General features: G+C 43.3%; 1 protein-coding gene across 1 annotated transcript; it reads left to right on the forward strand.

The window, feature by feature from the left end:
* Nucleotides 1-10347: 10347 nt before the first annotated feature.
* Nucleotides 10348-12279, forward strand: LOC142764798 (5-hydroxytryptamine receptor 1-like). The gene has a single exon (XM_075865331.1). It carries the CDS (start codon nucleotides 10594-10596, stop codon nucleotides 11404-11406), a length of 813 nt encoding a protein of 270 aa, XP_075721446.1. The 5' UTR covers nucleotides 10348-10593; the 3' UTR covers nucleotides 11407-12279.
* Nucleotides 12280-13988: the final 1709 nt, after the last annotated feature.

The following is a 13988-nucleotide window of genomic DNA, read 5'->3' on the forward strand; positions in this document are numbered from 1 at the left end:
AATTACTGAATATATGTCGTGTGCGACCTGCCTTACATTCCACGTTCATGTTGCGCTTGTGGTCATATCTCTGGCTTCTGGCTTTACCTACGCATCCATTAGTATTGAAAAGAAACGTGGTCAATGACCAGTCTGATGATGATCTACGCCTTCTATTCCAGCTCAGAGAACAAGGAACGCGTATGCAATTTCACAACGTCAGATCATCACTAGACTTCATCCTTCACCGTGTTTTATCTCATTCAACTCCCGGCGAGACGAACTATCATCAAATATTCCTCTTCGATTGGTATTGGAGGATAAGACTATATGATTAACAAAAATATCTGGTGGTAACAAGAAAATCGCGGTATGCAGGTCATGTACTTCTTAATTTCCATTCAACACTCATGTTTCTAGATGAAATATTGCGATCAATTTAAACTGTATTCACAATAAATGGAGAAAACTCGTCACTGAAGATATGCGCAGCACGCATATCTCATCGAACCAGTCATCCATTTCAGGTTTCCCGCCCATCTTCGCCCACCCCTGCTTTTTCTGCCTCGTTCTTTTTTCGAGCAGCCACGGACTGGAACGGCCTCCCCCGGGACATCGCCAACATCGCCTCATCATCTGCCTTTCAAGACCGTGTTATTGATCATCTTCAATGCTAAAACAACTCTTACTGCTTATTGTTAACCTAAATAAAACCCCACCCCTTATGTAATGCCCCTCCTAGATAGGGGGGACTTTAAGGTAATAAACTGAACTGAACTGAACTGAAGATCCGTTGATGACGTCTCGCTTGACACTTTCCGTATCTTTTTTGTAGAGATCTTTGTATAACAATATTGAAACTAATGTTAAGTGAACAAGCCACTTGCACAATTAGCCCCGAGATGTTGGAGTGGCACCACCTAGTGGGAAGCCTGGGTGACGTCATGGCGGGGACTCTTTGACGCCCCCCGTTGTGCGCCTGCATAACAGGCGATTGCAACATACGCCATTCCGCTGTTCGCGATCGCTTTTCGCTTGACTCAAGATTTAAATTAGCAACAAAAACAACGTATAGATAGTGTATTAGAATAGGCAGTGGAATGGACGAGGCGGCTGCACCGCATCTCGGCTGATTCTCCGGCGGGTGACAGTAGCGGCGGCGCTGTAGTCACATGGTACTGAAGATCTCAGGAGTGCCTGCATTGGAAGCGCGCGCGTCGTAGCCCATGAAAGCGTGTAATTGCTTATTTTTAGCGCGTTTAATGCGTTTCTCCACCTTTATTAGTGTATGCACACCTGCTACGTGCTATGTGCACGAGTGAATATGCAGGCATGCCGAAATGGCGTCGAGACATTCACTATTTCAAGGGCCTGCCGACGCAAACATAAAAAAAAAACGAATCGGAATTTACACAAATTCCCCTGGTTTCTCACTCAATTAGTGGTTTGAGCTGCGCTACACCATTAGTGGCTACTGGCGAAACACAAAGAGAGAAGTATCAACGCCGCGATTAAATCATACGCTCGTTTTGTGGGCAGTCTCTACGATATGCAGAGCACTGTTCCTCGTATGTGTCCACATGTGCTCGATTGTTTCATGAGAAACCCGAGTGTAAGTAAAGTCACAACAATTACATCGGTGGCGACTCAATTTTATTGTGCTAGTTTTGCAGAACAAAAAAATTTTCTTTCGGAAATGCTTATCTTGTTTTAACCGCGTGCTTCCGCACTTTGCTTCGTTTAGGCAAGCTCCAAGTGCCTATATTACCAGGGGGCCGAGCTAGGGAGCTGAGCTGAAGGAACGCGTGTACCTCCGAGTAATGAACTCTACGCAAAAGGGGTTATCTTAAACGTATTTACAAGTGCCAGTTGTATATATAGCCCGTCTGTTAATCTGCATGAATTCACTGTAACAAGTTTTCATATTGTATCGAGAGCTTAAATTGTGCTGCATTATAAATATTATATTGGTGTAACTCCATGCAATCCAGTAAACTTATGACGGTCTTTTGTATTATAAGTGTATATATATTGCTAAGTGACAAAAGTGTAGGCAGACAGTGGTGCATTATGGTTCTAGAAATTTAACTTGTATATGTACACATCTCGTGCAGCATCTTGGCGTAGGCGCTGTAAAACTCGTTTGGGTAGCCCACGCGTAAAGTAATTTGTCTTGAACATGATTACTGTCGATATTCGTCAACCTGTATGTAGATATGACGCGTGAGAGCAGACGCTGACTCATTGAGGCGACGCACGTTTATAATATCACGTGGGCCACGTCGCTAAGAGCGCCAGTGAAGCCATTCACAGCACTCATTTCGACTTTCAGGCATTTGCTTGGCAAACGACTGCTATCAATAGTGCTTCCACGCGAACTAAACATTACCGCTTGTCAAGCGGTGTTTGATCGGACCAGTAGTTTCAGTAGGGGTGAGCCACCCTATGTTGACGGAAAAGTGAACACAGACAATGAGTCAGTCATGATTGCTACAGCTGGAATCGAAGTATATAACTTGCGCAAAGCAATCATTATTGTCATAATTCAGCCAGAAATACAAACGAAAATTGGTAAGTGCAGTAAAAATGACCTGTCAAGTGAAGGGCAATATATTCCGACGCATGATTTTTCATCTGATTGCGATGCGTCCGTTGCAATAACTAGATTCGTTTGCAGAGTACTTAAATTTTTCTTCAACAAGCCATTTAAAATATCAGTAGAGAATAGCTTAGCGCGATTTGGGAAGATATTATAGTATAAAATATCTAGGAAATTTCGTCCCATAGTTATAAGTAGCAGATCATGAACTTCTAAATTTAGAAGCTCAAGGAACGATTGAACAAATACTATTTATGGTTGGTGAATTGTCAGCCAATAGACGAAAAAAACAAGTCAGGAGTGTAAATAAATATTATTTGATCATGGTTGAAGGTTGCTTCATATAATTGTGACAAGTCTGCACAGTAAAGCTGTTAAAGTGGCATAAAATAGTTGGTACTCGCGTGTCTAGGTATCTTTTTCCGGTAAACCTCTTTTTCCAATAAACCTAGTGGCCGAAGCTTGAAGGCTACACACAATGAAAAAAAATAACGCAGCCGAACTCTAACTCAGGTAAGGCAGTACATATATTTTATATGTCGTCAAAAGTTTCTCATATATATATTTTTTGCTTTCTTTCTTTCGTTTATTATTTTTTTTTGCAGAAAGAGGAGCAAGAGCTAGACGCCATGTGACCTGAAAGAGAATTTTACTCTTTTGGGCATTCGGCATGCATAGAAATGGTTTTTATGCATGTAAAGCAATAAAGGATCAGCATGCAAATAGAGAAAATACAGTTTCACATGATAAGAAATACCTCTAAGCAACAAAAAAGTTTACAAACACTTTATGAAGCATAAAATAAAACACTTTCTGTAGAATAAAAAATAATTCAGACACTTCATGAAACAAAACATATTATGCAAAGCACTTTCTGAGAAAAAAACACGCATCAATCAAACAGTTTGACAATATGTACCCAATGCAATAAATAATGAATATTAAAACTGAAATAATAAAAACAGCGAAAAAGACATGTGTAAACGAAGTATAAATTTGTACATCTTCTCAACGTGCGCTAAACGCCCATAGGGCGTGCTCCATTTGTCGCGATGTATAGATTGGATGGGTGCCATTTGAGATGTTCGTTATACATAACTCCCAGATAAATCTATCACTGTTCATGTGGGACATCTTGGAGATTATAATTAATAGTTCTGTGCACAGGATCTCGAAGAGGGAAAACAAGAATAGCACATTTATTGGTATTAATGTTCAGCATCAAACCATCCAGCTGTGGTTCGAGTTTATTTGATTAATTGAATAATTTATTGCCCCTTTACCCTGGCACAACATCGGCCATGAGACGAGCGGTTCCTTGGTACATAAATAAATTGTTGGTTATTTCAAAATGTTAAGTAATAGATAGCTTTTCAATAATTTCATAGATTACTTCACAATAAAAAGAAAAAAAAAGTGGCTGATGTTTTAAATGAATATGTTTGATTTTGATAACCATTAGGTTAAATTTATTTTAATAATAAAAAGTAAGACTAACTTCTTGAAGCATATTTTTTTAATTCGATGAACTAAGCCTTCAATTTTTCTCGTCTCCTGAAGGTAATCGCATGTAGTCTCGTAAACGCTCCTGTGGCTAAAAACCAAAACGCTGCTCCAAAGGAGAAAAGAACCGGAAGGAATAAATTGAATCTCGATCTTCGAAGCTGTTCATCTGAGGGTCTTTTCCTTTGAGTTATCAATAATCTGCCCGTTAGAAAGAAATGATCGTGAGTTCATTTAAGTATGTATATTTAAACATATGATCATTATACATCAGCACACGTTCTCTTTTTAATCTTTTGCGCTGGTTCCTGATTGATATGTGGGGTTTGACGTCCCAAAACCACTATATGATTATGAGAGACGCCGTAGTGGAGGGCTCCGGAAATTTCGACCACCTGGGGTTCTTTAACGTGCACCCAAATCTGAGCACACGGGCCTACAACATTTCCGCCTACATCGGCAATGCAGCCGCCACAGCCGGGATTTGAACCCGCGACCTACGGGTCAGCAGCCGAGTACCTTAGCCACTAGACCACCGCGGTGGGGCTTTGCACTGGTTCCTCTCGTGTAGCCTGCAGTGATCCTGATAGGTGAGAGGAGAGAAACAGTAGAGAGAAAGAAAAAGAAGAGAAAGAAACAGAAATAAAGATGTTAGGAATGAGAGGAGAGGAAGTCGGTGAAAAAAAAAAGCTCATGATGTCGTGGGATTCGAAATAGAGCACTCTGATCTGAAGGCAAGAATCTTAACCACTGGGCTATCTAGGCTCCTTTTTTTTATTTATTACGAATAGTTTTCGCATTTATGATGCAAAAGTACTTACAAAATACATAAAATAACAAAAAGACACATAACTACAATCACGGTATTATTAATATCCCGTACCTGTCAACGATGTAAACTACGTCAATAAAACCAGGTCCCCTAACATGGATACTAATAATGGTGATTTGTCCTGAATTGAATAGATTTCGTTTACACTGACAAAACGTTGCATAACCTATTATAGTGTCATAGAGCTGGAGGGTGAGAAAAGGAAGTGTGGGTGAGGAGGAGAGCGAGTAAAGCATAGCACGCAAAGAATGTTACAAAGAGAACTTCAGAGAAATGGGACAGAAAAAAAAAAAGAACGAGACACAGAAAGCGTGAACACCAAAGAAAGTTTGCGACAATTTTGTTTAAATTTGAATGGTTACAGCACGTCTCTTTTAATGTTAAAGTTCTCAGATTGGTTAAGCCTGAGTGTGGTTTTATGTATGAAGCGCTTTTGTGTAGTACCTGCATAAAAGGCCGAGAGGGCACTCGGCAGGCCTAACAGGATGCACTTACTAGTATATTGTCTTTAAAAACAATGAACACCGGTACTCATTACGCGACTTCTCACCAAACACCTCCACCACCATGCCAATAGGCATGTCTTGCCGACGAATATCTCTTCCCACTTTCCGATTGCCTCTACGTCTATTGTGGTGTCCGCATTTCGTTCTTTTCGATGTGCGATCGGAGACCGATGACAGAAATATTTACGGTGTCATCATCATCATCATCATCATCATCATCATCATCATCAGCCTGACTACGTCCACTGCAGGATAAAGGCCTCTCCCATGTTCCGCCAGTTAACCCGGTCCTGTGCTTGCTGCTGCCAATTTATACCCGCAAACTTCTTAATCTCGTCTGCCCACCTAACCTTCTGTCTCCCCCTAACCCGCTTCCCTTCTCTGGGAATCCAGTTAGTTACCCTTAATGACCAGCGGTTATCCTGTCTACGCGCTACATGCCCGGCCCATGTCCATTTCCTCTTCTTTATTTCAACTATGATATCCTTAACCCCCGTTTGTCCCCTAATCCACTCTGCTGTCTTCTTGTCTCTTAAGGTTACACCTACCATTTTTCTTTCCATTGCTCGCTGCGTCGTCCTCAATTTAAGCTGAACCTTCTTTTTAAGTCTCCAGGTTTCTGCTCCGTAGTTAAGTACTGGCAAGATACAGCTGTTATATACCTTCCTCTTGAGGGATAGTGGCAATCTACCTGTCATAATTTGAGAGTGCTTGCCGAATGTACTCCACCCCATTCTTATTCTTCTAATTACTTCAATCTCGTGGTTAGGCTCTACGGTTATTACCTGCCCTAAGTAGACATAGTCTTTTACAACTTCAAGTGCACTATTACCTATTTTGAAGCGCTGCTCCTTTCCGAGGTTGTTGTACATTACTTTCGTTTTCTGCAAATTAATTTTAAGACCCACCTTTCTGCTCTCCTTGTCTAACTCCGTAATCATGAGTTGCAATTCGTCCCCTAAGTTACTCAGCGATGCAATGTCATCGGCGAAGCGCAGGTTACTAAGGTATTCTCCATTAACTCTTATTCTAACTGTTCCCATTCTAGGCTTCTGAAAACCTCCTGTAAGCACGCGGTAAATAGCATTGGGGAGAATATGTCCCTCTGCCTTACACCTTTCTTGGTTGGTATTCTGTTGCTTTCTTTATGAAACACTATGGTAGCAGTTGATCCCCTGTAAATTTCTTCCAGAATGTTTATATATACTTCATCTACGCCCTGATTCCGCAGTGTCTGCATGACGGCTTATATTTCTACTGAATCGAACGCCTTCTCCTAATCTATGAAGGCTATGTATAGTGGTTGGTTATACTCTGAGCATTTCTCTATTACCTGATTGATAGTATGAATGTGGTCAATTGTTGAGTAGCCTGTTCGAAATCCTGCTTGTTCCTTTGGTTGATTGAATTCTAATGTTTTCTTTACTCTGTTAGCAATTACCTTTGTAAATAGCTTGTATACTACAGAGAGCAAGCTGATCGGCCTGTAATTCTTCAAGTCCTTGTCATCTCCTTTCTTATGTAATAAGAGGATGTTAGCGTTCTTCCAAGACTCTGGTACCCCTCCCGTCAGGAGACACCTCGTAAACAGGGTGGCTAGTTTTTCTAACACAATCTGTCCTCCATCTTTCAGCAGATCTGATGTTACCTGATCCTCACCAGCAGCTTTGCCTCTTTGCATGCTCTCCAAAGCTTTTCTGACTTCTTCTATCATTACTGGTGGGGTGTCATCTGGGTTACTGCTAGTTCTTATAGTATTAAGGTCGTGGTTGTCTCGGCTACTGTACAGATCTCTGTAAAACTCCTCCGCTATCTTAACTATCCGATCCATATTGGTAGTTTGCCTTCTTTGAAGGCATATTTTGCCTTCTTTGTCCCTTAGTGCATACATCCGACTTTTGCCTATCCCAAGTTTTCTCTTCACTGCTTTGACGCTTCCTCCGTTTTTCAGAGCGTGTTCAATTCTCCCCATGGTATACCTTCTTACATCGCATACTTTACGCCTATTAATCAACTTTGAAAGCTCTGCCAGTTCGATTTTGTCTGTTGTACTTGACACTTTCATGCTTTGACGCTTTTTAATTAGGTTCTTCGTTTCCTGGGAAAGCTTGCCCGCGTCCTGTCTAACTACTCTGCCTCCAACTTCCACTGCACACTCCGTAATGATACTCGTTAGATTACCATTCATTGCATCTACGCTAAAGTTGGTTTCCTCATTAAGAGCCGAGTAGCTGTTCTGAAGCGACACTCTGAATTCCTTTACTTTCCCTCTCAGTGCTAGCTTATTGATTGGCTTCTGGCGTATCAGTTTCTGTTGTTCCTTCTTCAAGTCTAGACAAATTCGAGACCGTATCATTCTATGGTCACTGCATCGTACCTTGCCAACCACTCCCACATCCTGCACGATTCCTGGGTGTGCACTCATTATAAGGTCTATTTCGTTCTTATTTTCGCCATTAGGGCTCCTCCATGTCCACTTGCGGTTTTCTCGTTTTCGGTAGAAGGTATTCAAAATCCGTCAATTATTGCGTTCTGCGAATTCTACTAGTAGCTCTCCTCTGGCGTTTCTAGTACCGATGCCATAATCTCCTACTGCCTGGTCTCCAGCCTGCTTCTTCCCTACCTTTGCATTAAAAACGCCCATCACTATAGTATACTGTGCTGTTACCTTACTCATTGCCGATTCCACGTCTTCATAGAAGCTTTCAACTGAAGCGTCATCATGGCTGGATGTAGGCGCGGAAGCCTGTACCACCTTCGTCTTGTATCTTTTATTCAGTTTAATTACGATACCTACCACCCTTTCATTAATGCTATAGTATTCTTATATGTTGCCAGCTATGTTTCTGTGAATTAGGAACCCCACTCCCAGTTCTCTTCTGTCTGCCAAGCCTTGATGGCAAAGGACGTGCCCATTCTGTAGCACCGTATAGGCCTCATCTGTCCTCCTAACCTCACTGAGCCCTATTACATCCCATTTAACACGCTCTAGCTCCTCGAATAGTACAGCTAGACTTCCCTCACTAGATAGAATTCTAGCGTTAAACGTTGCTAAGTTCAGGTTCCAAAGGCGGCCTGTAGTCCAGAGATTCTTAGCACCCTCTGCTGCGTTGCAGATCTGACCGCCGCCATGGTCAGTTGCTTCGCAGCTGCTGGGAACTGAGGGCCGTGAGTTATTTGACGTATGCATGTGGGAGGTAGTGGCCAGATACTGCACCAGGGTGGCCAATCCTTCTCTGGTGAGGGAGTGCGTTCCTGGCGGTGGTTACCGGTGAGGCCGCACCTCAGGCCTCTTAATGCAGTTCCATCAACGCGCGGATTTTTTTTTTCCGGTTGGGAACTGCGCGGCACCGGGATTTGAACCACGGACCACGGAAGAGGTCCGTGGTTCATTTACGGTGTGTGCGTAGGTATATAGAAAGAGGGGGGAGAGTGCCAATATCCAATTCAAGTACTCGTCATATTAGAAGTTCTCATATTATATAACCACTCATTTGCCTGTATAAATCAAAGATTGCATCGTTCACGGAAGGCTCGGGGTATTCATTCACTGTCGATGACCAATGGTCCAAAAGCACCAAGGCAATTTACGTATATCATGATACCTCAAAGGTGACCAACTAAGATTTATTTTACATCTGTTTATGGGTATGGTTTCGCAAAATAGACGCATAGTCACGCCTTTGTGATTTGTTTTAAAATTATTCAAAATACCAAAAGATAAAAAAACTCGATGAAACTGGTTCACATTGCCGTCATCCGTACTTTGGGGCGCTAAAGTAGGAAGGGAGAAATCGTCACGAATGAGAATAAATACAAAAAGATAAAGATACATAAAACTTCAGCCACAAATGAAGAAATAAATAGAAAGAAAAATATTATAGAGAGATGAAACAAAGAAGAAAAAGGGAGGCAGGGAGACAAAAGTAGGAAAGAAGGAAAAATAGGGAGAGACAACGAAAGGGTGAGAAAAAGTTGACAAATGAGAGACAAACGGAGAGAAGGTGGAAGGAACTATGACAAAACTAAGTAGAAAAAAAGAAGGCTGGCAAGCTCCGCAATTCCTCAGGCTTAGCCCCCCCCCCCCCCCCCGCAGTGCAAAGCTGGATCAATTTTTACACCACTATGCATCGACTACTACGCATAGCAGTGCGCAAAATACAAAGAATAACACCAATAACATACTTTAGTACTGTCCATGTAATACAAAATCTATCGCTTAGAATAAGTGAACACTTAGGACAACCGAAAACAAGTGGCTCTCTATCAGTGTTTTTAAAGCCGAGAAGGCACGCCATGCTACGTAAATGTTCGCTTTTATTGGCTGACACCTGCCAAAATCATGGCAGCCTAAGTCTCAAGCAATTTAAGCGAGAATTTCTTGGGGACATTTATTGCTCTATATAACAGCACGTGAACGTTATTAGGCAGGCCCTCTTCCTTCATGCCTAAACTTAGCGTTGCAGCTAACGCACTGGCAGCGCCAGTTTGCTGTCTAACTACCTTGTCGTATGAAAATAAGTAAAAGCTTCGTTCTTGTCGAAAGGTTATTCTTAGAAATGTTCATGAATGGAGCGGCCTTGTTCTTACTGAGGCATTTAGTAAGCATTGTTTCATGTTGTTGCTCGATGATGAATAAATCACTTGTAATTCTTGAACGGTCGAACTGCTTTTGTCGTACTAATTTCTGTGCTATATAGAATCAGCCCGTTAGTCTGCATAGAGTATTTCAGTAGTTTCGTCGATCAGGCGCTTTTTTAAAAGCATGTTACTGAACAGCCCCGCAAACAGAGGTGCAGTTCCTTTAAGTAAGGTAACAAGTGACACGATTGTCCTGAACAACAATATCATTGGTTTGAAAGTTGTCTACGAACAGTGTTAATAATGTGATCTTCTGTTTGCCTTTCTTTTGTTTCTCTGTTACAGGCTCTCATGTCCCAACGGGTGTAGTCGGACTACAACAGTGAGCAGTGGCGAGCGTGTGTGCCACGCCTACCACCACCACGTGGAGTGTACTGGCTCTGGGTCTGTGCCTGGGCGCGCTCATCGTCGCGACGGCAGTTGGCAACGCCTTCGTCTGCCTCTCCGTCTGCCTCGTGCGCCGCCTACGGCACCCCTCCAACCACCTGCTCGTCTCACTGGCTGCCTCAGACCTGTGCGTGGCGCTGCTCGTAATGCCGCCAGCGCTGCACCTAGAGATCACCGGCCGCCGATGGGATTTGGGCCCGGCGGCCTGCGACGTGTGGGTGTCCGTGGACGTGGCGTCGTGTACCGCATCTATCCTTAACCTGTGCATGATTTCTGTTGACCGGTACTTGGCCATCACACGACCTCTCACGTACGGCGTCCGTCGTACTGCCCGGAGAGCGTGGGCCTGCATCGGAGCCGTCTGGTTGCTGGCGGGCCTCATCAGCGTGCCCCCTTTGCTGGTCTTGGGAAACGAACATGGAACGGCGGAGAACCCGAAGTGCTTCGTCTGTCAGAACCTTGCCTACCAATTGTACGCCACCCTCGGGGCGTTTTATATCCCATTGGTCGTAATGCTGTCAATGTATTGGAGGATCCACACTGCGGCCAAGAAAGTCGTCGAGGCGGAGCACAGGGCTCGTCCGGGACCTCGCACGAGGAGCCTGAGGGTTGCCGTGCGAGAGCGCAAGGCTTCCATTACGTTGGGAATAATCTTGACGGCCTTCACGGCCTGTTGGCTGCCGTTTTTTGCTTTCGCCCTCGTGAGGCCGCTGGGCGGCGAGCCTCTGCCCGAACTAGCTCACAGTCTTGCTCTTTGGCTAGGCTACGCCAACTCGGCTCTGAACCCCGTAATCTACGTCACCTTCCACCACGACTTCAGGCGCGCCTTCCGCGATTTACTCTGCCTGCGCTGGGGCGGGCGTGGCACTGGCAAACGAAAGGTGCTGGGTCGAAGCGTTAACGAAGGCACCGGAGCCCTGCTATGCGTTGGACATAATAACCACGCTTCGTGGACTTGACGCTGGTGGGAGTCGCCCAGAAGACTCGGCGTCTCCAGCTTTAACATGCGTGACGGTCAATCTTCGCACAAGAACAGAGGCCAAATCGGGAAGAAGACGGAAAATACCAGTGGCGCTTTTAATTCTTTGTGCCGTGATGCCAGTCACGTGTAAGTGATCGCCATGGTAGGGAATCACAACCGTGCGCCAAATGCGGCTTGGCTGCCGGCAATATTCTTGCACAAGTTGGCTGTGGGATGTACATGTGCTATTTATTAGGGTGTGGATTAGATTCTGAAAAACATACTGCCTACGCGCTTACAAGTTACATGACTGTGATGAACAGTTTGTGGCAATCTCTAATAACAACGTTTCATCGATGCTGACCATTGCACATTGTGAGTGCTGATCCATCATTTTTTACGTTCCCTCAGCCATTTTAACTCATGTGACTGTAAGAAATAGAAGTAAAATAATTGATGTGCCACTACAGGTATTTCACGCATTACTATAATAGGACATATTGAGCTGCGTGATAGACGCCGACAATTGGGTACCGAGGTTATCTAACAGTAACAATCATACCTTACGTCATTACCTTACGCGTGGACACAACATAACAACAATGTTTCATTAAAATGTCTGTAATATTCTGGTTCAAGAACTACTGTGCAACGGCGCTCATATATTTGCGCAGTGCATATGTGAATATCAACTCAAAGAGCTTATCTGGAACTGTTTGTTGATGCCGTCGTGCATCGTGTGAATCGCTAGTATTTGTGGTTTTATGTCACTCATGGCACTAACGTGATTCACGCATCAAGTACTTCAGTTTGTAAAATGACAATACTGTACCGCACGTATTCATGTTCAAAGTGGTACGTGTGTGGCACTATTATGGCTGTGCAAAGTGATTTTGTCTTTTTCTGCTTTAAAGAAATTATTAAATAGATTTTCATAAGCAAAATGTCTGTTTTGTTGATAAGCTATCGTGCTGCAAAAGCCCTCGCTGTTATATTAGAATCTCATTTTTTTGTGTGGGAACTCGTGATTAAGAGGTAATCGAGCATACTTGTTCAGGGCCCTCAAAATAAATAGAAATGTCGGCGCCAACAATTTCTTCATGCCACCGAAAAAACAAGAATGATCACAATAAATCTCGTTGGGGGTTGGGAACTTATCGAGTCGCCTGCCACTTTTCATCTCTTTCTCCATCCGCATTGTATCAGTGGAAATGAAGCTATGATATTATTACTACTATTATTATTAATAAACTTTTTATCAGAACAAATGCAGATGATGGAGCTGGTTTTTAAGTGTTCTCCCGCGATGCAAAAAGCTTCAGAAGCAACCAGGACACGTTATAGATATTCGAAAGTAAACATGTAAACAAAGGCTTCATACGAAAACTTTCTGCTGTTGCGGGAAAAGAAATAATTCATATTTTCCCCCCTTGTAACATGGTACTGTCAATTTCAATAAATACGCTCTTCAACATAACATAGCGAAGTGCACAGCACTCGCGACAACAACTCAGAAGTTTAGCAGGCCAGTTTAACCTTACGCACTGTTTGGAAACGTTGTCTATGTGTGCCTGAAGTTGTTCATGTACAAGGAAAAAAAATTTGAACATCTCCCCGAAGGGAAGCCGGATGGGTTGCGAAGCAGCAGCGCTGTGCAGGGGTGGCGTCTGGGTAGAATGGCGCTAACGCGGGTGCTGCGGTGAGCGCTGGAAGATACGTTTCAAGCGAAGGCTGGCGTAAGTGTTGTACGTGACACTTATGGACATTTTTCAGGTTCATTGCGCGTGAACCGACCAGCACTCATTCATATGTCGTTGAGACTTTGCAGTTTAAGTGTTGTTTAAATATCGTGGAGCTTAGGCATTAACGCTTTCCTCATTTCTGTACTAAAACGCAAGACAAAAAAACCACGTGATATTGGATTGACGTTGATGTGAGAATTCGTGAACGTGTCAGTTTCGCATGAAGAATAGAAGCGAAGAGGTGTGTTCGTAAAAACAATGGTATAAATAGACAGCAAATAACAGTTTGTTTCACATTGTGAGCGTTACACAGCGAAAAATAATGGTCGTTTTCATGCAAGTACTGCCCGAAATGCTTCACATTGCGGAAGCCCAGTTTCATCAAACAAGCGCGCTGCATTGCTTGTCGTAAGAAAATGACTAGTGCGAAGGAAGAAAGTTCATACGCGCGTGGAAGAATATATCGCTCTCAATGTCCAAACCTTTCCCGCGCGTTCTGTGCAACAGCCGCTGATGGCACTAAGAAAGTCGAAAAAACAACATAAATATCCTCTGTGACTTTGCGCTCTGTTGACCCCTCGCAGTGTTTTCAGAGTGTATGTCAACATCAGTAACAATTACGCTATCCCTTGGCCCCTCGCTGTTTTCGCCACAACGTTTTGGGCGAAGAAAATTGAAAGATATTTTTCAGCGTCCATGACGTTCTCTCTCTTCTTTTTTTTTTCGCTGGACCGACAACAATTTGTGGCCTGTCTGTGCTAAAAAAGAAGAATTTACGACTTACGTGCAACGAATTGTTTTCAAAGATATTGGACAAGTTTATATCAGAAGGCGCTAC

Source organism: Rhipicephalus microplus, chromosome 6 (genome assembly GCF_043290135.1).
Source record: "Rhipicephalus microplus isolate Deutch F79 chromosome 6, USDA_Rmic, whole genome shotgun sequence".
Lineage (NCBI taxonomy): Eukaryota > Metazoa > Arthropoda > Arachnida > Ixodida > Ixodidae > Rhipicephalus > Rhipicephalus microplus.